The 26736-nt window shown below is 39.4% G+C and overlaps 1 protein-coding gene across 1 annotated transcript in view; it reads right to left on the reverse strand.

The window, feature by feature from the left end:
* TGFBR3 (transforming growth factor, beta receptor III) overlaps positions 1-26736 on the reverse strand; it is a 103987-nt gene that overhangs the window by 11100 nt on the left and 66151 nt on the right. The window contains exons 4-13 of the mRNA XM_009884737.1: positions 24158-24341; positions 18316-18484; positions 15819-15966; positions 10863-11052; positions 9315-9640; positions 8264-8413; positions 6324-6455; positions 5898-6065; positions 2860-3159; positions 2041-2161 (exon numbers count right to left, since the gene is read on the reverse strand). Coding sequence (XP_009883039.1) covers positions 2041-2161; positions 2860-3159; positions 5898-6065; positions 6324-6455; positions 8264-8413; positions 9315-9640; positions 10863-11052; positions 15819-15966; positions 18316-18484; positions 24158-24341 — 1888 coding nt within the window. The remainder of the gene's footprint in view (positions 1-2040; positions 2162-2859; positions 3160-5897; positions 6066-6323; positions 6456-8263; positions 8414-9314; positions 9641-10862; positions 11053-15818; positions 15967-18315; positions 18485-24157; positions 24342-26736) is intronic.

Genomic DNA, 26736 nt, shown 5'->3' on the forward strand with positions numbered 1-26736 from the left:
GACACTTCCACTGGGATCTACAGCAATGATGTAAACATTTGACCTTGTAAATAACTAATAAAATTAGGAGGGGAGGCAGAATTATTCTCATTTAGATATACAGTTGTGATTTCTGTTACAGTCAATGACAGTCATGAGCTTATGTCTGAAGAAAAAAAGGTGACACCTTTGCAACGACCAGTTTGTTCTGACTTTTGAAACGTCAAGCGCATGACTTCTACATTTGGCTCGAAGAGCAGATCCACTGGCAGGAACTCGCATAATATGGTTTACAACAATGAAAGCTGGCCTGTTCACGTGACAGAAAATGAAGAACACCACCTCTGAGATGTAAAGTCTCCTGTTCAGTAACACGATATAATTTCTTCTCAAATCTTAGGTTCACATACTGGCCAACAATGGCATCTGGCTTTTAAAAAGGGGTTGCTTGATTCACTGCAGAACAACTGCATACCAACAAAGCTACGTTGTTAATATGCCACTTTGTATTAGGTTTGAAAGCTGTGATATGCTGAGGAGATTTCCACCCAACATCCCACAATTAGACTAAATCACCCACAATGCAACAAAATACTCTATCACGCTGTTGTCTTGTAACTAATCTTTATAAATTTAGCTCATCTTTGCACACTAAGACCTTGTGCCTCTGACAAAGACAACATTCTGAGTGGAGACTGAGACGGGAGCTGCGCACAATGCTCCACACATCAGAAGGGTAAGAGAGCTCAGAGTACGAGTCTGTTTATTGAAAACTGAACTTCAGTTGCAGGATTTACTCATTCCCAATAGAATAACCACTGAAAAAAAAATATAAAATGAGAGCTTCGCAAAAAGAAAAAGCCCAGAATTAGGCCCAAAGCACAGTTTTAATTGTACCACACTGACAGATCAAATACTTGCCTTTAGATCATAGTGGATTTGATCTGTATTAACAAATTTGTAAAAAAAAAACCCACCCTAAACATGAGCTGACTTGCAGAATTCAACAGAAACACTTGTTGCTTATGTCCCCTAGCAATGCTGTATAGTACTTGAAATTGTTTGAAGACTAAAAAGCACACACTGTACAACGGAGGTTAAAGGACTTCTGAGCCCCATCCTTTTGACACTCCCCCAAAAGCATTCCAAAGGTCAAACAGCCTTCGGACACAACTGCAAGATTTTGATGTGCATGTGAAGCCACTGACGCTTCTGATTAAGCTCCCATGCTAATACAAAAAGAAAAGATAATGCACATGTATTTCCTTCTCCGAATGCAACAAAACATGACTTATGCTGTTGTCAGAGGCATTCACTAAGAACTTTCAAATTAAGTAAAACTGTGAAAGCAGTTCTTATTTCCCATCACTCACAGGGCATATTCTTAAGCTGCAGTACATCTCATCATGCTGTTTGGCATTATCTCATAATGCTCTTCAGTCTTTCCAACTCCTTCAACCAGTTACCAGCCACACTCATGTTTATTTCCGTAAAGATTACATAATAAAACAAGTGCTACCAAACTAGAGCTAAAATACCTTTCTGCATCTTATCTTTTGCTCTTAAGAGTTTAACAGTCTAATGGGTGTCTCTCCAGTGACCATCCCTTTGCTTTACAAAATTATCAGGCTTCAGCATCCTCAAGACTTTGTAATTCCACTGTTGTTATTCCTAAATATATATTTACAAGATCAATAAAGAAATGATACAGTAGAGAGCAGAGCATTGCCTTTGATCTCTGGGCGACAACGAGTTGCTGGAAGTGCTACTGCTATATTCGTACTTCTCAAACCCATACTGTTGTGTAGTACGGTATTCCTTTCTCAGTGCCTGCCAAAACCACACGTCCAGAGATCAATAAAGACAGCTAAAAAATGGCAATGTACTGCCATGATGACTGCTGCCAGGGAAATGTCTAAACAAATAATACCTTACAAACACAGTATCACCACAAGATTATACAATGCCACATACTTGGAGTACTCCCTGATTTCAAGTGGCTGTATGATACACAGTATAATATATATAGCTTTATTAAACAGTTTGACCTCATTTCCATACCTTCTGGTTTTCCTTCACGTGTTATTACAACAAGGGGTTTGGTGAAGGTTTTCTTGTTGTGCATCATGGCCAAGATCATATCCACATTGAGAGAGGTGCAAGCTTCATCAGGAGGAATGCACTGTGGGTGGAAAAAACTTTGTGTGAGGTCAGAGAGTCATTCTGCCAGGACAGCTGTGCCTGCATTAAGGATCCTCCAACCTTTATGAGATGTTACTATTGAACGTAAATAGTAGTAATTATTTTATTTTAGGATAAATGTTTTTTTAAAAATCTGATAGCCAAAACTGTAGCCACCAACACATGTTGATCAACAATGACAAATCACCTTTAAAAAAACACATTTTAAGGGGGATGTGCACAAACCTCAAAGTAAAAATAAATTCCAAATTCTTAGAACATGTTCTTTAACAACTAATTTACAGCCATTTCAATTAGTTATAAAGCAAAATTTCGGAATTCTCTTTTGTAACAATCAGATTGCAATATTATCTGATATTATGCATGGCTTTGGAAATTAAAGCTAGCACTGTTTGTGCTTTGGATATAGATAGCAAAGATAAATCTGAACCACTTGCGTAATAAAAAGCAATTTCAATTTATCCCACGTAACAACATAATGAAATTTAAACAGAAATTGCAAATTATGCAGTCAAAATGCATAGCATCATAACTTATCTATTAAAATCTTGAGCCAAGAGATATCATGGTCATTACATCAATTCCATAGAAAACTGTTTATTCACTTCAAAGTTCAGATGAAAAAAATATCTTATTTTCACCTAAAATCAGAAGTTCAGACTTTAATAAATTACTGACCTTTGGCAGTCCTTGCGTATCTTTGTCTTTATTTGTACACAAAGTCAACTCGCAGTGAAGAAAGAGCAGTGAGATGTTGAACATTGGTTTAAACACAAAGCTAAATCTTTTTTTGTCCTTTTGTGCATGTGGTATCGGAAAGTTCACCTTCTCAGTGCTGTAGAATTTAACAGATTCATCTTTAGGACAAATGTTTTCTATAACGGTGTAGTCAGACATTCTATCTGGATTTGAAAACGGGGAAACAAAGCATGTTTGAATGGCAAAGCCCAAGGATCTGTCAGCTTTAGTCACAGACACCTGCATTAAAAAGAAAGAGATGGTAAGATCTCTGAAATGACATTTTTAGTTCACATTTCATTAACATTATCAACAGTTTTTTAAGCAGTTTTCCAGTGCCACTTCCAATCTGAACTATTTTGAAGGCTAAATGTTAAGGGTAGACTGTCAAACTGAGAGACAGAAAATCTGTGGTTTCAAAACCAGCAGCTTTTTAATAGCATAACCATGCATAAATACAGCAATCCCTTATCTTTCTGAAGGCAGAAGAAAAACCCAGTCCAGATCAGACATGTAGTTAATGACTACAAATGCCACCTGAGATGGCACTGCTTCCCTTAGACACATAGAATGTAAGAGAGCTGTATGGAAGTCAATTACTAATTCCACATCTTTGTACCTGTTTGAAACTTTAATGAAAAAGAAAAAAAAAATAATAAAAGCAACAGACACAACAGAGGACCCACCCCCAGCCAGGAGAGGAATGCAGAGGCAGAGAGGAGGTCATGGTCTGACGTGTGGGTGTCGTTCCTGGACTAGGGGGGGGTGGGGGAGCCTCCTAAAAAGCCATAATTTCTTGTGAAATGATCCATTTAATTTACTGTAAGTCTGAAATTCATATTCTTTTATGAAACATAATTAAGACTACAAGCTTCCAGGGAACTGATGTTGTTCAGCTGGACTGGAATGCAGACAACAAATGCTACAGAATAATTAGGAAAAAAATTTCAATGGAATTTGCAACAAATGAAGCATGTTGCTCTTAATAAACAAAAATGTTGTGCCTAAGTATTAACACTGCCCAATGAAAACAGTTCCACAATAAATTCCTTCTTAGAAGAAATGTGCATTAAACGCGTACTTAATCCATACATGCTGCATGTATATTTAAGAAAGACCCTGCCAAATCTTCCTGTGGTCTATACAGAAATTTTTGGATGCTATGAGTTGTGCAGTGAATAAAGGCATTTCTCATTTTTTCTCTCCCTTATGTGAGCAGCAGTTAAATTCGAGATGAAGGGATGTGCTGAAGCATCTAAGCAAGAAAGACCATCTGTCTAAAAAGAAGAGAAATAAAGACGGATGAATGAAACTCAAGCCACAGATACTGACAGATAAACAAGCTTATGATGTAAACTAGTTAAAAAAGAGATTATGGCAAGGACAACAGGCATACTACAGTATCATGAAACACCACCAGGTAAATAAAAGGATGAATGATATCTCAAGGAAAAAAAAAAAAAAAAAAAAAGAGACCTCCAGGAGGAAGAGGAGACCAAAGTATGATAAGAAAACGACAGTAGAGAACTAAGAAAAAAAAGCCAGAAGATTCAAATACAAAAAACTTTTTTAGCAGAAAAGGAAAAAGGAGATAATGAGTTCTTACAGATTATGACCTAAGCAATTTATTGACCAAAAAACCAAAATATATTTGTTAACAACAAAAGCCAAACAGAAACAAAAATGAAAAACGTTTTTTTAAAAAAAATCTGTGTTAGCTAAAAATGGAGCCACAGAAGTTCAAAACCGATACAGATTTTCCACTGTGCAAGAAGGCAAAAGAGTAAAAAAAAAGGCTTCTGCCAGGACAGGTGATGAAGAAATCAGAACATCTGTCTGAATAAACAGCTCCAGAACCAGACAAATCCAGAGGGCTTGGAGCCAGAGGGATTCATCCCAGATTGCTGAAGGAAGCAGCCGGTTTTATCCAAATGAAAAAAATAACGTGTCTTTTATAAACATATTCTTAACCGAGCGTGACATACTTTCTTTTTCTTTTTGCTTCAATTGTCTTAAGTACTTTTCACCGGGTAGAGAATGAGGAAGAGACACAACACACTGAAATAATGAAGAAAACTGCACCAGTGTCAAATGGGCCACTAAGCTTCTCATGTGCAGCATGGGCTCACAAAGAGGAACTAACTTGGGCAAGAGAAACATGGCACAGCACTGCTTCAGTCAATACACTCAGTTTCCTGGTCTTATAAGCTACTCGTGATTTAATCATCTCTAAACTGGTGATACTACTTCATTGCCCATGTTGTATTTATTAATGCCTACTGTATTTTGAAAAATGCAAAATTCTGCTCACGTGACAATCTTTAGAAATACTGATTGTATTGGTTTGAAATTCCCCACATTTCATAAGCAACTCAGCAACACTTGGAAATATTACCAGGTCAAAAACACATCTGAAGTCAAGGGTACCTGGCTGTTGACTTTGCTAGTCTTGTTTACCTAAAGCTGTTAGATCTCTTGTGTGATAGTATTCAAAAGGAATGCAACTGGTGTTTGCAAGTGGATCAGAGAGAGATTGGAATCTGTACTTTGTAACCTGAGAACACTAGCATATGGAAAACAGACACTTGTAATCATTTGTTGCACGTCTACATCTTTCAGATGAGGTCCACCCATACTACCCAATAAAATGGACCCTGAAGGCTTCATCAGGAAATGTCAGTTCAGAGCAAGAGCTCAGAGACCACCTTTAAGTTCTGCAGAGAAAAGCAGATTTGGCAAGAATGACCAATTTACCTTGTAGTTAAATTCATCCATTTGGTACGAATCCTTTCATTTTGACCCAAAAAATTGTCCTGCTTCTCACCCCACAGTTTCTGTTTTCTGCAGCCGAAGTATCTACCTGTCTGCCTAAAGCAACTGCACAATGAGACCTTTCAACTGACAAGAACAGATTTGGCTCAGTTGCACAGTCTTGCAAAATGTTTCTGTTAGTTTGAAAGCCTTTTTCGGTTTGTTACCTCTACATATATTGGTCCATTCTCAGCAACAGAGAAGAGTCCCTGGGAGGGAGCAAGGAACAGATCCGTTTTGTACAGCTCCATGTTGAAGGTCACATTGGTGATGTGTGGTTCAGGAGGCCAGAACACGCCCCTGTCATCCTCTGGCTGGTGCAGCGTGCAATTAAACTGAAACGAAAAAGCCAACACAAATACATCCTGAGTCAGGAGCGGCAGCTGGGTAAGGACAAATTTCGAGTGTACAATACAGGCCCACCCACATTCCGTCAGCTTAGTGCAAATCTTCAACAGGGTCACAAGAAATAGAAGTGAGAAGAAATGTGTTAAAAGACAAATTAATTGCTACACAATTAATGCAATTTATGTGAAGTGCCTATTACAATAGGCATTTCTCTATTGTCGGGTGCAAACCTAAGAGTAACGTACCGCTATTTCAGGCCAGCTTGAGAAAGCAACATCTCCCTCATCAGCATCCCCTGGAAATCCATTATCACCCGATTCCATGTCGTCATCATCAAAGCCGCTGCTTTCAGCTGGTGATGACAGCTGAATGACAATCTGCACAAAAGGTATTCCAAACGCGTAAAATTAGGTGATAACTGAGCACTGTCTCTTCATGGTTATTATTTTCTTCTCTCTTCAGAACAATGCAAAGGCCAAAAGAAGTGCACCAGCTAACCAGACGGTGAAAGCATGTCTTAAACAGCTTTGTGCTGAGCATATAAGATATGTAGATTATATTTAGAGAACGCCACTTACTTTTTTTTCCAAAATTCAGAGCCAGCAAAGACACCAGTCTGGGTGCTGGTGTCTGAATGAGCACCCTAGCATTTCCATTCTATTTCTAGTACTTCTATAACCAACATTGGAAAAAGAAATGGCTTTCTAAAGTGATTTTTTGCAACTTACAGTTTTCCTTAAAGCGCTCACAGAAAAATCACTGAAAGTGTTAGGGTCATTACAGGATTTTCTCTTCTTTCACTTACATGTTTTTTTCAGATATGTACACCCAAAAGCACAATGTTCCTCTCTTCATTTTTCCCTTCTTTGTTTTTCTCTGAATTTCTACTGACTTTCCCCTCTCCCCCCCTTTTTTTTCTCCTTTGCACACTTCTCCCTTTCTTCACTTGAAAATTCCCATTTTTGTTTTCCAGCGTTCTGTACTCTGCTTCTGTCTGTGCTGTGGCTCCTCAGCTAGTCCTTCCAGGACTTCTTCTTTGTTTTCTTGGACATAGAGCAACTGCTAAGAAGTGACATATAGTCTTTGAGACCCCACTGCATAGGGTTTATTTTTTAGGATAAATGTTCCCAAATTCTGAAAGATGCCATATATGATTTGGATTTTAAGAGAGTAGCCAAGACTATTAAAAGACACGATGGAGAAAGGAGAGGAGGCAAATATCCATTTTAGTTTGAGCCAGAATAGGATATAGTGACAATGACAGTATTTAGCTCCAGACACGTGTTGTTCTGTAGTTTGGAGATGTTTCTATCCACAGTCTTGGTTTGGGACTGTTTCTAATGTTAGGTGCTACAGACTTGCCAGTATAGAACAGTTTCAACCAGGGAAGGTCAGATCAGATTGCTTTAGCTGTGTTTGGGTTGGACCACAGGCTTTCCATCATTTGCCAAGGTTACTTCTATGTACTGGAAAGCTCCAGCAAGAGAAACGTGTCATTACTTTCGAACCCAGATTAGCTGCACTGTACTCAAGCTCATAAGCTGAACCAGTCTGGAAGCAGTCGCTTAGAACCTAAGTGTGCTTCTTAGCATCATCACTTACATACAAGCACTCAGAGTCCCTTCATCACATACATCAACTGATAGCAAATATGAATCCAAATTATAAAAGAGAAGCATGCTCAGATAATGTCTTTTCCTCACATTTTGAAAGCCTTTTTCACACACAATTTTGGAAAAAAAAAAATCACTTAAAATAATTCAGCACTGTGATGTAAAATAATTCAGCACTTGTGATTGTGTGCAATCACAAACCTTCATTCCTATTCCTCCTTATAGCTACACAGCACTGCTTATCTACTAGTACATCAAAGCCACATGGGGAAAGATGGTGCAACTTCTCCTGAGACTGGTAGAGGTGGTCCCCACATGTAGCCATGCAGTTTTGTAAAAGTATTTAACTCCAACTCCTCCTTTTTCCTTTGGGATATTATCTGACCACAGAAGCACACTGAACATGCAGCCTTCATACCTCCTTGAATACAGGGACTGTAGCTGCAACTAGGTCTGAGCTGGAGAGGAAAAGATCAGGACGCCTACTTTTGCTAAGAGTAAAGCTAATTACAATGGCTTTCTCGTACCACTATGATGTGCAGCGCAGAGGTTCCTCTTTGTAAAATACTCACGGAGTTAAAATAAACAATCTTGTTGAAGATATATGCTGTCCGAGTCCCGCATTTGTTCAGTGAAGACTCCAAAATGAAATGGGTACCGTTCATCCTGGCTTTGCAAGAGTGATCCAGCAGCGAGAGTTCTGTCCTTGTGTAGCCGCTAGCCTGAAACAAAGGCGCTTTGTAAGTGGCCGAAACACAATTGTGTTAGGCTCTTGCTTAAAGTACAGCTCAGAATACTGTTCGTGACTGCTGATAGGAGGAAGTGAAGTTCATTGTACTGACATCCAGGGAAGGTCACACTCAAAACGCTGTTATACATGACAGACAGGGAATAAATGTAACATGGAAAAAAGAAAACAACAGGTTCATTATTAATCTGCTGATTAATAATGCTGACTGTGTTTGCTCTGAAATGAACTAAAAATGCTGTCTGTATCAGGCTCTTTTCCACAATGCAAATGGACACAAGCAACCTGTCAGCTGGTAGATGGTAAAGACAGATCTATTCAGGTCTCACACAGCTAACAAAACCAGCTTGTTTGTACTTTGGAGATTAAAAACTCAAGACTGATGGTTGAGTACAGTAATTTTTTGACAGAACCAACCCTGCAAAGCTTTAATCAGAAATCCCTCTACAAACTACCGGATTGTTGGGGAGAGGAAACATGACCCTGAGTTATGGCAAAGAATATCTACAGTACAGTTTCCTCACCAATTTTTTTTTTGGGGTGTTGGATGGTGATGGCTGTAGATCTTAGGAAGTTGGTTGTTTTTTTTTTTTTTCCCAATCAAAATACAAATAGGAAAAATTTCTGCACTGAAAGGGTTATTAAGCATTGGAACAGGCTGCCCAGGGAAGTGGCTGAGTCGCCATTCCTGGAGGTATTTAAGAGATATGTAGATGTGGTGCTTAGGAACATGGTTTAGTGGTGCACTTGGCAGCATTAGGTTTACAGTTGGACTCGATGACCTCAAAGGTCTTTTCCAACCGAAATGATTCTATGATATAAAATGATCTGCCCAAAATGTCTGCCCAAATTTGGGAATGAGAGATCACACCAACCTGCAAAGAGTCTTTTTCTACAGCTACTGTCATGACTTTGTCATCACACTTTATTGACAGGGCTACACCAGCACTGCCTTGAACCTCTTCTGGTTCTTTATGTTTTGAGAGGGAATGCTCAAAGTCATGATTTATTAATGTATCCACTGAATCCCTGGAGGGGAAGATTCCTTCTCCGACTGTGTCATGTCTTCCTCTGTTAATGTGAAAAGGAAAAGCCAGGCCATCAGTTAAGGCAGGATTCTTTGGGGCAGGCAGTGGATTAGCACCCAGCAATTCTGTCAGCTCTGGAGGAAGGGAATGGTCTTCTTCATCATTCATCTCTTCTAAAAAAAAGAAGGGAAAGAAAGAACATCAGGTTATTCAATAATTTTCATAAGAGTCTTCAGAACTAATCATTTTCATAAAAAAAAAAATAAAATCCAGAAAGGAAGCTCTTGAAGGACATCCAAAGCAGCATCTTTGTACTTTTCAGGTAACTAGCCACATTTCCTCCACTAAGGGTTTAGTTGTTACTGAGGCATCTAATCCTGTTATATTTAAACCCTGCTAGAAATCTGCCTCACTAAGAGCTGAAAATGAGCTTTGAGGAGTAGGACTATTATATGCAAAAGGGAACCACTGAGGTAAAAGAAACATCACATCAGTAAATACACTATTTTAGTGCTGTTGAAATAGCCCAAGTGCAAACCATTGGGTGAAATTCTTCCATTACCTGTCCCATCACAAATTCAGTCACTCCACTGTTGTGAAACTACTTACATAACCAGAGTGAAGTTGAACGAGAGTTAACTTTATACTGAGTAAATGAGAACATTATCTCCTGGCTTATACAGGCAACTGCTCAGGACAGAAAACTCAAAATCTGGCCCAAGTAGATAATTATCTGTAACCCACAAGAGTGCAATTGGTAAAATTAAGGTGAACATAAGCTTTATCAAAACAGCTAAACAATATTTTCACTGATTGAAATTCAGAATTGGTGAAAACGCAGATGCAACTCCATTAGCTTCAATGGACCCAGATATCTTTACATCACCAATGACTTTGGCCAAATAATAGATTTTTTTCAATGGTTGTATTTATTCCATTTGTTCAGACTTTTCTGGTAAGCCAGTTTTGTCCGTAAACAATTAAAAAGTCTATTTAATTGTCTCAAGGAAACACTATGGTGATACATTTGGGAAAGAAAAAAAGTAAAAATCAAAGCTGGATTTATTAACTAACAAGATATCTAGTTGCTGAAGTCCATTCCAGTGAACACTGAGCATGGTCAGCTATAATGGCTTGTGAGTTGGATAAACTATAACTATTTAATTCCACCAACATTTCAGGATATAACACAATTTGCCTGGACTTTTCCAGTAAAAAAGCCACATTAACCAGCATTCATAGATATTACAAGTATTCTTGATGATGAGCAGCAAAAGTAGGGCAAACTCCCATGAAAAAAGCTTCAAAACTGAGAAAGCACCTTTCAAATCATCATATTCCCGGAAATACAGGATATATTTATTCTATATGCTAGAAGTCCATCTTCCAGCTTACCTGTATCTTCAAGTTGCAGATGAAATCTGTTAGCAACAGGAGCTTTTGTGTAGGAAGTAACTGGACTATAGCTATGCTCATAAGCCCACTTGATCAAACTCTCATGTGATGCGGGAATATCAGGTATTACTGATTTACTCATAGTCATGGATCGTTCTGTTTCCTTTCCAAAACCAATGCTATTTGATGTCTGAAAACAAAGAAAAATTTGGTTCATGATTTACCATTTAAGGATACTTAAAACGGAATAGTGACACTGATTGAACATGGTTTTTACTCTATTTTACTTTATTAAATAACAGCAAACTGAGAATAACAGGGAAATAAACCAAACTCTGCCACCTTAGGCACAGAACTGCTGCACAGACAGAGAAATGCACACCCCCTTTCCTCCCAGCCTCTGCCTGGAGTACAATAAATCAAGGTAGCCAGAAACCGTTAATCCCTAAATAAGACGGAGATGTATTTACAGCTATTTGTGTAATGCCATATTTTCTTCAAAACTGCGTTGAAATGACTTCTGAGGTGAGGTGAACTCAAGATGACAACTGTTTTTTCAAATGTCCCCTCCATTTCTTTGATTAGAGCCCTTCTTAAGCCACATATGGGAAAACCTTTGTTCAAATGAGCATTACTGAAAAAGGCAAAACATAGCATGCTCATGAAGTAAAGCTGATACCAGCAAATGCTTTAAGGTCAGCTGGCACCGAGGACAGCCTGTGCCTCTCTGAATGAGTTTCATGCTAGAAATGTTATGTGCCTCCTGCAAAACGTTGAGTATGTTAAACAGGAATTAATTAAATGCTTAACAGAGCCATAAGTGACAGCATGTACGTTTATGTAAGGCCAAACTACCTAAAAGACAACATACACTTTCTGCACATAAATAAAATTTAAAATTTAATTTACAATATAAGTTTTGCAACAAATACATCAATACAGCAAACTCATAAATGCACTTGCTGACGTCTTATTTTATTATTAAATAATTACAAAAAAACAGCTTGCCAAAGTTGGCCGTGGAATACAGATGAGTCACACCATCAGTCAGCTTTCACTTTACTGTAAACATTTTGCAAAATTTCAAATTTTCTTGTCCAAATGGGTAAGTCAAAGGAATATAACAAACACCTTCAGCTGCTAGAGGGGCAGTTAGAAAATCTTAACTTTAACTTGCTTTTAAGCGCTTGGCATCTTAAATTTAAATATGTATTCACACAAATCTAAATAGACACATATTTATTTTTACATTCACCTTACCATTATCCCTACAACAACCACATCAATGACTACAGAACAAGCTGAACATACACACCGCAGGAAAGGCACGATGACCCGCTTTTCAATGATTCCTGCAATGTGACCAAATTGCACTTTCTATATGCAGATGATACCACTGAATGCTCTACAACAAACACTTTTATTTCCTCACCTGATTACCTTTGCCATCATATACGCTGCATATTTTTTTTTAAAAACCCCCATTGGTTTCCCTCAATGTGAACAAGTGATAATTCTCTTTCACTCTAGACTGTCCAAAGATCGACTGCACGGGTCTTTTTTGCCCAGATCACTTTTGGACAGTGGTCGTATGGACCTGCTACCCAGCATCACAGAGCTCGGTTGCACTTCTGTACCTGACCTCAGAAACGGAGCTTTTGAACCAAGCAGTGAATACAGCTCAGAGAGTCCCACCAGAATGGTGCAGTTTACTTTTAGCTCCCTCCCTCATTTCTTCCTAATGACCCAGTTCTGCATCCTTTAAACACTCACAGCTTCAAAGCTGAAGTTAAAGGGAATTTTAGTTGGAGAGTGTCTTGGTTTGAGGATACTGTTACCAGTACAGTTAGCAATGACTAGCAAAGGCCACTGAAGATAAGAAACAAAAAGGAAGCCATAGCTATCCTAAATTTTCGTATCTAATTACTGTTTTGGATCTGATAATCTTTTAGTTTTTCTTCAACAGATACAAATCACAGAATGGTCAGGGTTGGAAGGGACCTCTGGAGATCATTTAGTCCAACCCCCAACCTGGCCATGATTCATCACGCATTTTCATATTACCACACAGCTTTGACTGGCTGGAATTATTACGCTAGCCTAACTTTGCTGGATCTCCCTCTCTGCTTTCCTTTTCTTTTTTGTCATGAGGAGACAGCTGAACAAATATTATCTCAGAACTTTACTGTCCTAGCTGGCACCTGACCATTTCCAGGGCTTGTTTATACCTCTCCACTCCACGCTGAGCCCGTAAATGTTCAGTCCTGCATCGCCTCAATGAAACGAAACCAAGCATAAGGGTTTGCAGGAATAGACATACATTCCTTCACTTACCAACACCTTCACACACAGTGTATGAAACCAGGCAATCAGAGCCACCCACTAACCTACCCAGAACAGAGAGAGACCATTTCAGAAACTGGTGGGCAGTTGTTTTCATGTAAAGAACAGTCCCTCAAAGCTTTTGAAACCATCACAGGTTTGTTCTGCACGTTTCACCTCTCGCTCTTTGTCCCTCAACACACTTATCTTCTTTCTGCAATTTTACTTTGTCCACTGTGCAACCCACAGCTTTGTAAAAGAAGACACCAAATCCAAAGGAAGAGATGTGAAGGGCAGACAGTCCACAAGCACAGAAACACACAAGTACCGCACACAGGTTGATGTTGACTGCAAACAGGCATAACACAGCCTGGGAGGAAAGCGTTGCATATATATTATGTGCAACTACTTTACCTAAACTATTCCCATTTTTACTTGGTTCTGTGTCCATCCTCTTTCAGAGTTCCAAGAAACATAGCAAGCTGGGAGATGAGCTAGATGACCTAAAAAGTCTTTTTCATTTTTTGTCTGTGAACTTGGACCTCAATAACTCAACAGTCCTGCGTTTGAGGCAGCTTAGCACTAACCTTTCCCTCTCGGCTTGCCAATCCCCTCAAGACAATTCTGATTTGTACTGAGGGCAAGAAGTTAGGAAAATTGAAGTGCATGGAACCGATTCAAGTAATAAAAAAGGACATTGTGAAACATTACCTAATTGTTTAGTAATGTTTTTATGCATTGTCTAAATTTGGGCTTGGAAAGGCCTTCAGCTTAATAGAGATAGGAACAGATCCTAAATACTGGATGTACAGCTTTTTAATGACATGGGGGTGTTTCATTCCCTCCTACACTCCCCTCAAAATAAAGGAGAACAAACACAGTCAGAAAGTGAAGCATCTATATAAATGAAGCAATACAGCAAACAGTTACTCACAAATCCTAACGTAAATATACAAAGCCTTTTATATACGGACATTTCCATATATAGTATTACTTTCTCTTTTTGTTAGTCTAAATAAAATGTTACCTTCTGCCCTGTGTTACAGAAAGAATTTTCACTTACACTTTTTAATTATACTTTCAATAATTAATAAAGAAAAACTTCAAGAATAGCAGCATTTTTTTTCTACACCAGTGCAGCACTTCATACATTTTAAAATCCTCTGGATTTCCTCTCCCTGAACAATCATCATCCACAAAGGGGTAGCTTCATGGATATGAAATACAGCACGTTAGCTATCTCCAAGCATAAAGTGAACTAATGCACAATTCTCTATCCTGTGAAAGTAGACCCATATAAGGCCTAAATATAGAGTGGTGAATTTTATGTAATAACCCAGAATGAAACTTTCAAGTCAAGCATTGTTTTTTGCCCTTCTGCTTACAAGTGTGGTAATCCTGAGAAACTAACCTTGACCTTTCTCTTTGAGGGCTGATTATTTAGAACCTACAGAATGACCAGAACATCCTTTCCTGCCAGTAATATAAAGATATGTCAGGGATCAAAAGGGAATTTCATCATCCACCCTAGATAATTTTTGCATTCATTTTTTCAGAGCACCATAATTTATTTCCTTTTATTTCCCTTACTCTCAAAATCTAGCACGAAATCCTGCCTATCAATCTGTCCTTAGACGATTTAGATCAAGCAGGCTGTGGATACTGTCAGAATTGCCCTTGCACACATTAAAAGGAGAAAGCTACTAAGCAAAGTAAAATTCTTATAAATACAGACAGCTGGAGTTTGAAAATGTATTTGAGTTACTGCAAAACTGTTAATCAGAAGGCCACTGGGTGGTCCTGAGCAAACATTCAGCTCAACTGTAGAATGTGCTCCTAACCGAACACTTAAGACTGCAATGGGTGACACATTTATAGGCTGCAAGATAAGGCCAATTTTATTTATTTATTTATTTCAGAGCAAGGAAAAACACATTTTCTTAGTAGAAATGCTGCTGATCCACAAAGCCCGTACAAAAAATCATTCTGAATCAGAACCTCCAATTATGTGTAACTATAGTTTCAGAAGTTTACATTTAGAGATCCTAGGTTTAATTTTTTAAAAACTTATTATTTGCGGTCTGAGGAGAGGTGAGGTCAATTTGACCAAACACTTGCTGGGGACAGAAGTACTGGCAGGGAAGACGGCTAGAGACTGCTACAACCACAAGTGGAAGGAGTAAAAAAGTTTCCACTTGTAAAGGGACGTGGGTGTGTGGATAATCTAGGATTATCCATTCTGCACTCACAGGCATCTTTCCAACTTCTGAGATGAACCTGTAAATCCACTCACGAAAGTAACAGCAAAAAGGGAACATCACTTTGGGTGTTTACATCCAACTGGGTGTTTAGGGTACTTCAACAGCAGTGGAAAAGACATAGACCCTAAATCCTTGCACTAACCACCTGGCTTCTGTGATGTGCTGGTCAGTTTAATAGCCCATATATTAAAAGTTAAGGAGAAAGAAATACATAGGTTCTGTATTTACTCCCTGAAATGCAATAATAACTAAAAAAGCAGATATGAGAGAAAACATTCAGAAATCAATATGCTCTAGCATTATATCACATTTAAATGGATTCCATACTGTTGCAGTATGATATCTCTCAAAAAATAAAGGTGCTTTAACTTACAATCACTTCCAGCTTTCCCTGGACATCATGCGACTTGATAACCCAATTGACAGACTTTTTACACTTGAGGATAAGTACGATGTCTCTGACAAGTTTGGCGCCTGGTTGAGATGGTTTAATGTCAACGATTATATCCACCTGGAAAGCACTGTATGTGGAAAAATAGAGAGAAAGTTAGACTAGAATGCCAGAAATTTTCAGCTATCAACCTTCTTCCAATCCATCATGTTTCCACTGTCTGGCCAGCTGATTAAAATGCTGGAGATTATCCCAGGCAACACAACATGTGCAAAACAGATTGTTATTCCACATACACTTAAATGATTTTGCATAACAATAGAAACAAATACTTTTTAGACAAATAATATTTTTGTCTCTTGTTTACAAGTAGTGTGCTACTCATTTCAACTATTATTTAGAGCAGGTTAGTTATATGACTAGCAATTTGCTTTATAAAGTAAATATTGTTTTCTTATTTCACTGCGACAGTGCCTAAATATAGCTGTTTTGGTTTCCTCTGGCTGTAACTGTATCAAAGCTCAAAATAATACCTTAAAAGAGCCAAACAGACAAATTAAGCAGGTTAATACAAAAAAAAAAATATGCACAAATACTATATTGGGAAGAGTCTCTGCCTAGGCAGTTAAATTGTGGAAATTACTTTTCTGAGGATCTTGCGTGTATTGAGGAATTAAGCTGTGTATTCAGTTTCCAATACTTCTGGATAAATACTTACTTTAAAAAGAAAAGAAAACAGATGTTCAGCCTACTGCTTGCTGGAAAATAGATGAACACTATCCAGATTTTCAAGACCTCAGTAAAATAAGTAGACCAAATGGCTTTGTACCTATCAATAACATCTCATCGCGCAAAATACTAATTCAACAGAAAAACCTTTACTTCCAGATCATCTTATGGGGCCGTATGTCACAAGAACGTGCTCATCCCCAAGTAACAGGCTTCAACTAATATTCTGCACTGAGACTGAGTGTATCTTGGGACCTTCGTTTCGCCTCCTGCAGTTTTACACATGTCCAGCTCAGCTTCTGTATGTTTCTTTGTGGATATAAACTTTGTAAAGATAGCTGTGGATAACACACAAAACTAAGAACAAAGCAAGAAGAATTTAACTTACTACTTTTTTACTTCTAATAAAAAGACATTTAAGTATTTTGCAGTGTTATCATCTGAAAAACAAATTCCTATCGTACTATCAGCCAAAGCCAAAAGCCCAGAGGGCTTGGAGACAGGGCTGTCATTGCATAACACTGCAAGGGACTTAGGATGATGCTGATGCTAAAGAACAGCTCTGTTCAGGATGGGGCTGCAACTCACACCACACAGAGGCAGATCATTTGGGCTTACCTACTCCACTTCCATCACATGTTGGCACTTTCTTACTCTCCCAAGGTTGCCAGGCAAGAATAGTCTCAGGCTTTGGCTTCACCATCTTGCAATGAAATAATTACTCTTCCTGCAATGACCCCTCCTCCCACCTCTAACTCCCTGTGTGACTTCCTCATTAGGGATGGGATGTGCTCAAATGTAACTGCAGGAAGAGCACAACTGGACAATGCTGGATATCCAGTGTCTGCAGCAGACAGGATTTTAATTCTACCTGATCACTGATGAAATTGTACTTCTTGCAAAATGGAAAATCACCTAAGTTTCATAGCAAATTTCTGTTCTAGCAACCATACTCAGCACTTATGAAGAGCTTTTCCAGGTATGACTATTTGAAGCAAACACCATTCGTGTACTCCCACTAAGACCTAGGAGAGACCAGCAAAGGATGAATGGTTTAAAAGTCTCACCTTCCAAGGGTACCTTTGACAATTTAGCTAATCCTAATAACGCGTACAGAGAGTTACGTAATTTTCCCTAATCACTAGTTATAAACTTTTTTGTTCAGTGGACCACTGTCAACCCTCAACATTTCTTGCAATTATCAATCTATCCCGTAAACTCAACCAGAAACTTGACAGAAAATACTGTTATGATTCTGCAGACCAGCTGTGGAACAATTACTGCAGACTGCAGATCACTTGCAACCTCTGGACCACTGTTTGGGAGCTGCTGCCCTAGGCCTTGCTGCCAGTCATCCCTACCTGTGACAGGCCAAGATTACTTTTAACCTCTCTCTCACCTCCTCCTACCACGGTCCCACCTTAAACCCTGTCTGCCAGATGCTGCCCTCGTTCATATTCTCTTATTCACCTTATTCTTGGAAAAATTTGATTGATTGAGCAAGAAGGGGGGCACGATACAGTCCACAAAAACTGTGTTTTTCAGTCTTGTCCAGAGAAATCCTGGGATCGTGAGGCAGAACCCAAAATCTTTACATACCGAAGAACTGATGTCTATTTAAGGCCAAGTACTAAGGTCCAAGCTCTTCTTGTAAGGATGAAATGGCTACTTCTGGTTGATTTTCAAGAAACAGGGAAAATCTTTAGTTGTGATTTCAAAACAGATTTAGCCTACTTAGATGATACTTTACCTGTATGGATTGGAATTTGGAGTGATTAGTTCAATGATATGAACTTCTCTTTCTTGGACTAAGTTAGACATAAGGCACCCTTCTGCTGTTTTTGGTTGTAGGTATCCCGCAAGGTAATTTAAAGAGAGAAAATTCTTTTTTATGTTGCACGAGGGAGGAAAAACTTGATCTGGAGGGGGAAAAAAAAGAAAGCATATGCACCTTTACTTAGAGGTATCAGCTTACATGCATATATGTACTGCATCTACTTCAGCGTGGCACTTTATTTTCTGACGTAGGTCTTTAGGCTAAAAGGTGTATCTATTATCTATCATAAACACTTATGACAAACCAACATAATATTGAAAGGAAGATCACTGTTGCAACAACACAGTACATCTCTGATGTAAAATAGATATTTCTAAACCGAACAGTTTCTATTTATGGATTTAAGTATTTAATAAAAGAAAAATACCTACAAAGAGAAATCTGAAAACAATACTGAAGTAAAATATGTGAGCATTTTTCAAAATGAATAAAATACATTTCATTTGTTCCTTGCACCTTTAAAAAAGATTTCTTTCTTTTGAAATTAACTCATAGAAAACTTCTGTGATCAATTCCTTCTCCCTTTAGAAATGTTTTATTCCTGTTATTATAAACTTACCATATTTAAAAGATTATAGAAATTATTTTCCATTTCCTTACTCAATATATTTTTCTATATATTGTGTAGTCAGAGTCAGTGTTGTTCAGAAATACTGCAGTTCTCTTGTGCACGGAAAATTGAATATAGCAAGAAAAGGATTAAATCAGTTGCTGATATTAAGGAAGTCTGACCATAATATCCATAACTGAAATGAAGAAATTCTAGAGTAGATATTCAATCCCTTTTTTTGGTTTTAAGTGCCTAGCTGATCATGAGCATTAACTAGTGTACAATGCAAAACATAACAAATAGTTCCTTGGTATGAAGTCCTCATGCACAGACTACATTGCTGTACCCCAAGAAGCAATATTTCCATTGAAAAATAGGAATACTTTGTATTTCTGAGATAGTTTTGCATATGAATTGTCATAATACACAGAAAGATTAAGCATCATGTTCAAACACACAAAGTCCTATAAGAATATAATTCCAAATGGCTGGCTTTTTGACCTTTGCTTTACAAAGACGGCTTTCCTATTAAGGTCAGTAGCAAGATACTAAAAAAAAATCAAATATAATGCATTATGCATGCAAAACTGTGGACGAACTCTTAAAAGCTGAGCTGAGGCCACTGTTAGCTTTTGCTCCCTAAATGAGAGCTGAAATGTCATCCCTGAGTCGCATTTGTGTGTGGTACACAACTTTGCAGGGAGACCAGAGACTCCTGTGACCCCAGCCGCTGCAGAAACAATTAGGGGAGTTTCTTCTCCTGATCTTACACAAAGTAGTCTTTGAGTATTAACCTTGCTGTCTTCCCCACAGAATCTCTGAAAGCTGTATGAGCTTATAACTATTCATACTGCCCAAGCAAAGCACTCCTCTAACATCTGGTACGTGCCCTGCCGGATTAGCCTTGAACGCAGCTGCAGTTCTGCCAGCTCCTCCCACAACAGCAGAGAATGGAAAATGATCCCAAATGGTCTACACTGAGCTCGAATTTATATATATACATACACACACAGACAGAGATACTAGGTATTTGCTTCTCAGCTGCTGTACAATACAATTCAAGTCATAAAATAACAGCCTCTAAGTAGTTTGTGGATAATTACCACAGGTGCTATCCTTTGCCATCGCAAAGAATTTGGTTCCCGCTCCTGGCACTTCCATTAAATGTTGCTGGAGCTCTCAAGAACTGCTGCTCTCACCGCCACCAGTGCGGAGGCTCCCCAGCCTGGGCCTCCGCTCGATAGCACGCTTTTCCTCTGCAGCAAATTTTAACTCTGTCACTGGCTACCTGACGTACGCATTTACTTCCCCGCTTCACCAAGACGTATTTACTCTCATCCATGCCAGTTACCAAAATCTGGGCTGGAACAGAAGAGGGGATCCATTTCATCTTTCTTTGCTCACTACGCTTCTAAAGAATTTTAGTTTCAGGGCTGTCTACTTACTTTGGAAAGGGACTGCAGGTGCCTGCAATCAATTAAAAACCTTACTAAACCAGCCAGCAAACAGTCAATTTATGGACCCTGTGCCTCTCCAATCTCCACAGACTCCCAATATGGAATCAAGCATGAGGTTGGCGGTGGAGCTGTGGCTGGCAGCCACCTTTCCCTCCGGCACGTGTGCCAGGCTGCTCCGATGAAGACGGAGGATTGCACACTGGGATCTGTAGTTTCTATGGGCAGCACCTCCATTTTACAGATGAGGACAGACACTGTCTGCTCTGTTCTGTGCAAATTAGGTGTAATCCGCGGGTTCTTGGCTAAATTGGATAAAAGTTGAGTATCCCAGCTTAAAATCATGCGGAGTTGTTTTTTGTGAAAATGAGCGCCGTTAATCAGGCGTCACTCTCCAAGACAGGCGCCCTAGGCAGCAGCAGTTCGATTCGGCAATAAAAATGCCATCCAAGCAGAGCTTGCCTTTCAAAGTCTGAGCTGGGGATAAGCGAGGCGCTTGGGATTTTCCTCAGCCACTCTGATGGCGGGTCTTTTTTGACTGTATTTTGCAGTTCACTAGCCCTTAGCACGATGGAGATCAGAACCTCGACTGACATTGAGTGGCAGGGTAGAAATGCAAGTGGAGAAGGGGCTGCAGTGGTGTCTTGAGGGAGGGTGGAAACTCTTGGTTGTACTCACCCCTCAGCAGGACACACGGCTAAAGCCTGACACAACACACGCACCTACAAGTATTAAACCAAACAGGTTCGGTGTGCAGGATACGTGCACCAGTGTCTACAAGCTACAAACTCAGAGTCAGGACTGCAGCTTCAGCTTCTGCCAGGACAGGAGCACAGTGTAACCATCTGCAAACAGACTGTACGTTTTCCTGCCTAGTTATTGTTATGGTTGACTATTTTTTTCCCTCTTATTTAGCTAAGAAATGTGCTGAAATTAGGCTCCCTCCAGGCTAGCACATCTGCCCTGGCTTTACACTTGTGGTACTGGATGAGTTAGGTAATATTTAGCTGGTAAGTCTTCCTGATTTGTACAATGGTTTCTTACTGAAGCATGAGGAATTAAAGTGACTTCTGCTGAAAAACGTGTACTAAGATCACTTTCACCCTCAGGAGTCCTGCTTTCTAGAATCTGACAGCAATTATCATGGCAATCACTTTGCCATCTCCTTCACTACACAAACCAAAGCAAGAAAGAGAACCCCACTTCTTGTGCCCCCTTCCTGCAAACCCTCATTCTGGCCCCTTTAAGTTTTCACTGTGCTTACCATCCCCGCTGTATCTGATCGGCCACTCTTCCCAATCAAGAGGATTCAGATGCACTTGGCCCTGACCCAGCTTGCAAGCTCGCTCAGCTGCCTTTCATTTGCAGCTTCAAAAGTGATTTTAGAGACCCATGGCGTCAGAAGCAGTTTTATTCTATGAAAGATCACCCCTCGTCAGATCTTTTTGTCCCCTGGCTTGCATTTTCTGTTTGGTGTATTCAGCTACAGCCTCAACTTCTAAAATGTTACATCTTCCAGTTTCAGATTTTTCCAACTTGAGTGAAGCTGAAACATAGACAATTACATGAATACTGCCATGGAATTCTGTATCGGTTACATAGCAAGGAACTCTTTCATATGATCACCTATAGATTATACTAGCTGCGATTCACAGACTGGCAGCTGAGGGCACCTGACTGAAGCACTTGAGGAGTGTGAGTTTTGTATGAAAATCCTGAAATGTCCATCAGCATATACTGTGGTTTGTGGAATCCAGTGATTCCATCATTCACTCTGCAGAGAAGCAAACCAGGTCCATGTCCCACGTGCTTTCCACAGAACTCCTCGCACAACTGCTGCAGTTCAAGAGCTGACCCTCTCCCCACCCCTGAACACATGCATAACCCCCACACATACTCATTCTTCTGCCAAGAATTTAAATCAAAATCAAATATGGTTACAGCTGAGCTAGTTTGTAGGAGCCTTCTCAGAAACTGTCTATGTTGGTTGCCTGCCAAGTTCCATTTTGTGTACTTTCTCCTAATTAAATTGTGTTTTAACACATTCTAAAGATGATGCAAAGCTCTCCTATTTAGCTGCTTAGTTCGACTGGAGACATGCAAACCAACAAACAAAATTTTATCTGCTTTTTGACATATCTAATTAAATGTTCATCTCTGCAACACAGAGACCACTACTCCCATGTATATGTTCCAAGAGCACTTTAATAAGCTAATAAATATATTTCTGAATGATATTCTGGCATTAAAATCCAAGACTGGTGCCAAGTAGAACAAAAATCATGCAGGGGAATCCTGTACAAATTTGGCAGGCTTTGGATAAAACCAACACAGGCATGTTCCGATTTTGGGGGGCAAGCCTCATGCTTTAGGAAATCAAATGATCAGATACAGGTGGTTAGGAAAGAATGATTTCTCCACAGAAGGTGGTTGTGGTTTTTTTTGTAGCCAGCTACTTTAGCTATGCAGGAGTTTCTCTAGAAACATTGCTGAAACTAAATTAGGCTGCTGGTGCTACTAAATGCTGCGCCCACCAGTACTCATTGGATATTGATAAAAATTGATTTCTACATTTCCCATCACTGAACTTCTTGAGAGACAACAATTAGTTTCAAACTACCCAGACTACTAGCTGCAATGCAAATCAGTTCCAGTTCACTTTTACTAGCCTTATTTTGGTTTAGCCTAAACCTGGATGTTTGTTTAAGCCTAAACTTGGATGACATCTTCAGAGAACAAAAAAAACCAACAGTGAGTTGCAGGCCATTAGGTAAAGAACACTGACAGCTTAAAACATCCCATACCTGCGAAAAAGAAAATTTTACGCCCAATCGTCCTGCACAACAGAGGCAAGTCTGCTCTCCCTGCAAAGTTCCTTTTACTAACTATATATTTTCCAGAAAATGAACTTGAATAGAGATAAGTAGGGCATAAACTGTCCTGAACTGACTGCCTTGCTCCATAGTGAAGAGAAGAGCCGTGGCTCTTATGTTATCCATGGTTTATGACCAGCTCAGGTGGAACTCCCCTGCAGAAGACACGCTATGTGACCAGCAGCCAGCTAAGGAAAAGCATGAGCCAGAAGGTGCTGCAGGGGCTCATATTGTAAAGCTGTTCCAACACTGCTCAACTACAGAGCTACAGCCCAAACCCTACCCTAATATGGGCCTGTGAAACCCCTGAGGAGCTGAAGTCCTCTCCCACCTGCCCTAGTCCACCTGATGAATTTGGCGTGCGGGTCACGGGGACAGGAAATCTTGCTCCTTGGGATGAAAATGCTCAAGGACATCAGACTAAGGCAATTTATCTTGGTGACGAAAGCAGTAATTCTTTGCCCAAAGTAGTCTGGATACAAGCAAATACTGAAAAAAAATATAACTTGGGTCCTTCTAGAAATTACCTTCTACCTCACGTTCCCAACTTCTGTCCTTTAGATGAAGACAACCAAATGATCACCATGAGTAGTTTATTCCTTTTAAAAGGTGAAGTTTTGACCCCTGTAAGATTCTGGCCAATTGCATCCACATTTATGAGCATAAAATTATGACACCGGAATTCATTAAAAATTGCCTAAATCCAAGGTCTGGTCTTTAGACTTCGTCTTATTTCTCTGCCTTCCCCTTTTACACCACATCTTTCGGAAAATGAGAGGTATGTTTAAAGATTAACATTAAAAATGTGAAATAATACTACAGAACGACTTATTCTCATGATCTAGAAGTGCCTATCAGTTCTGCTTGTTTTGTTTTACCTTCTCCTACTTTAATATAGATGTTTCTTGATATTTTGAGTTCAGTGAAAGATGTTACTGCTCCATATTCCTTCTGGGCCCACTGTAGCAGGTGTTCATTTTTCTCAGGAAAAAGCTTTTCTTCCGTTTCTGCTGACAAGGAGAAATTTCCCTTCTCAAACTGAACAACGGAACCTAAAGACACCTGATGGGAATAAAAACATATTTTTAACGTGGTACATTTATCCACACAGACAGGTAGCATGTTTAAGCAATGTAATCTGTCACACCCAAATGCATTCACTGAAGGCAATTAAGGCTGATTTCCAACAATGCTTAAACTTCATGTGGTTTAGCATGTGCATAATGATTCCTTTTCCAGAGATGTTTCTAAAAGATGAAGCACCCATCAGCCTGGCTATGGTGCACATGGCAACTGACTAATGGAGTGCTCTGAGCCACTCTCTGAAGTCGTACTGCTGCAGAAGTGATACGACAGTGCTGCAAGGGGAGCTGAACTGTGGGGATGAAGGGAGGGCTGGAAGACAAGAGGAAAACTAAGACAGGAGAGAGTGAGAAGATGGTCTGAGGAACTGAAGGGAGAGAAGGATGTGAAGCACCATAAATGTGGGAACTACAGAAGTAACTCCCAAATCAGAAAGAACATGAGTCAAAGTCCAGTGACAGATAAAGGCCAACAGAGAAACAGAGTAAGGAAAGAGAAGTCTAAGAGAAAGGGAAGATATTTACTGTTGCTTTATTTACACGAAGCAAGGGAATGCTTTAGTCTAACACATAAAGCAGATGAGTTATATATCTTTAGAAAAATACTTATAAATAGGTTATGTGAACTCAGGTTGACTGGAAAAACTAGTGTTGTTTAAAATAGTCAAAATGGAAAAACAGTAAGTAGAACTGTAAAGAGTTCTGTGGGAAAGCCTAAGATTTTCAAATACAACTTCACCTGGAGTGGCAATAGCATCATTCAAGAAAAGAAGAGGGCACAGAGTCAGGCTCTCTTTCAGATTGGCACCTGCATCAACTTATGTTGGTCTTGAGAGATAAACAAGTCATTCCAGATTTACTGCAAAGCAAGATCATCCCAACAGCAACCTTTTGGGTCTCCTGTCCCTGCAGAGGGACTTAGCCAATACTTCCAGCACATTTGTCAGCTCTCCAGAGGTCTCTACAGCAAGCGGTGAAAGAAGAGTATTCCTTCATCTGCCCGACCTCAGGAGCCATCACCCATCCATACACTTCACTGTCTCTTCCTTCAAGGTGCTTGAGGACTGGGACCTGCATGCCCTACCCAGGCTGGTCATTCCATTCACACTTTCACTAAGATCTAAAACCTCAAGTCAAGAATAACATGTGCTTGAGTGAGAAAGCACAGCAAGATGAATAAGCTTTCAGGTTTGAATGCATCAGTGAAGATTTCTTTGGACGTATTCCCTGCAGTAGTGTGTAAGCAGTGCTTGCCCAGATACAACACACAGCCCCTTCTTCCAGACTGCTGCAGTAGACCAGGCTTCGGGAAAGAAGTACCATTTTCTTGCGCTATCCCCAGAGCAGCCTAGGAGAAAGTGTGACTTACTCTGCTGTTCTCCTTCACCTTTCCTTTCTACTAGCCCAGATTTCTTTGGTGGAACAAAAGCATTTTTTTTTCTCCAACTGAAAATCCAAAACTATTAATGATGACGATTGGAAGAGTGACAAATACATCATAACAATTTCTAACCTGTCCTCAGTATCATTTACATGTTATAGCAGTATAATGGTCTTAAGTATTTCTCTAAGCTTTTAAACAACAAAATACATTTAACAGAGATTATCTGAAGTCAGGTTCCAATTACAGAAATTAATTAACTGCAACCAACTATGACCTTCCCTGGAGTTATTGTTTGCAGCACTATTTCAGGATATTATATATCAGTTTGTTTAGCACCTACACATATTTGTCCAAGTAGACACATAAATTACACCCTTTGGCACACTGAAAGAATTTCAGAGTTCTTCCCTGTGCCTCCAGCTATTACGTTATTTATTATGCACACATATCACTTACACTCCTCTAAGAGGAGGCCCATGTAATTCAGACTTCAATTTGACCAGACCTGTCACAAAAAACAGCTTAGGAATCCTTTTGCCAGAATAGTTTTCAAAGTTTAGACTAACATCTGTTTCAATTCTGAATGATCTTCCTTATTTGTTGTTTTTCATATGACTACCATAAAACATTTCCTTTAAATTAAAATGTCTCTATTCAGTGTAACACAGAATACAGAATATTCTCTCAATACTCTCATACTTCTCAAATAAGAAAGCAAACTGCCCCCAAATCTACAACACCAGGAAAAGAGAGCAACATGGTTATCTTTAAAACCTATTTAGCAAATAGCATTCACTTTGTATTTCCACCACTTAGAAGCAGCTACACCATGGACTAATTTTATGGGGCACCTCTACAACGCTCCTAACAGATTGAATTTTATAGTGTGCACAGTCTCACAGGACAACACGGACATAGGACAAGACAGGTCACGCAGGGATCGCATACAGAGCGCCTCTTAGCAATGCTGTCTTTTGTATCCGAGACATGT

The sequence above is a fragment of the Charadrius vociferus genome, unplaced genomic scaffold, assembly GCF_000708025.1.
Source record: "Charadrius vociferus isolate BGI_N301 unplaced genomic scaffold, ASM70802v2 scaffold163, whole genome shotgun sequence".
NCBI classification, from domain to species: domain Eukaryota; kingdom Metazoa; phylum Chordata; class Aves; order Charadriiformes; family Charadriidae; genus Charadrius; species Charadrius vociferus.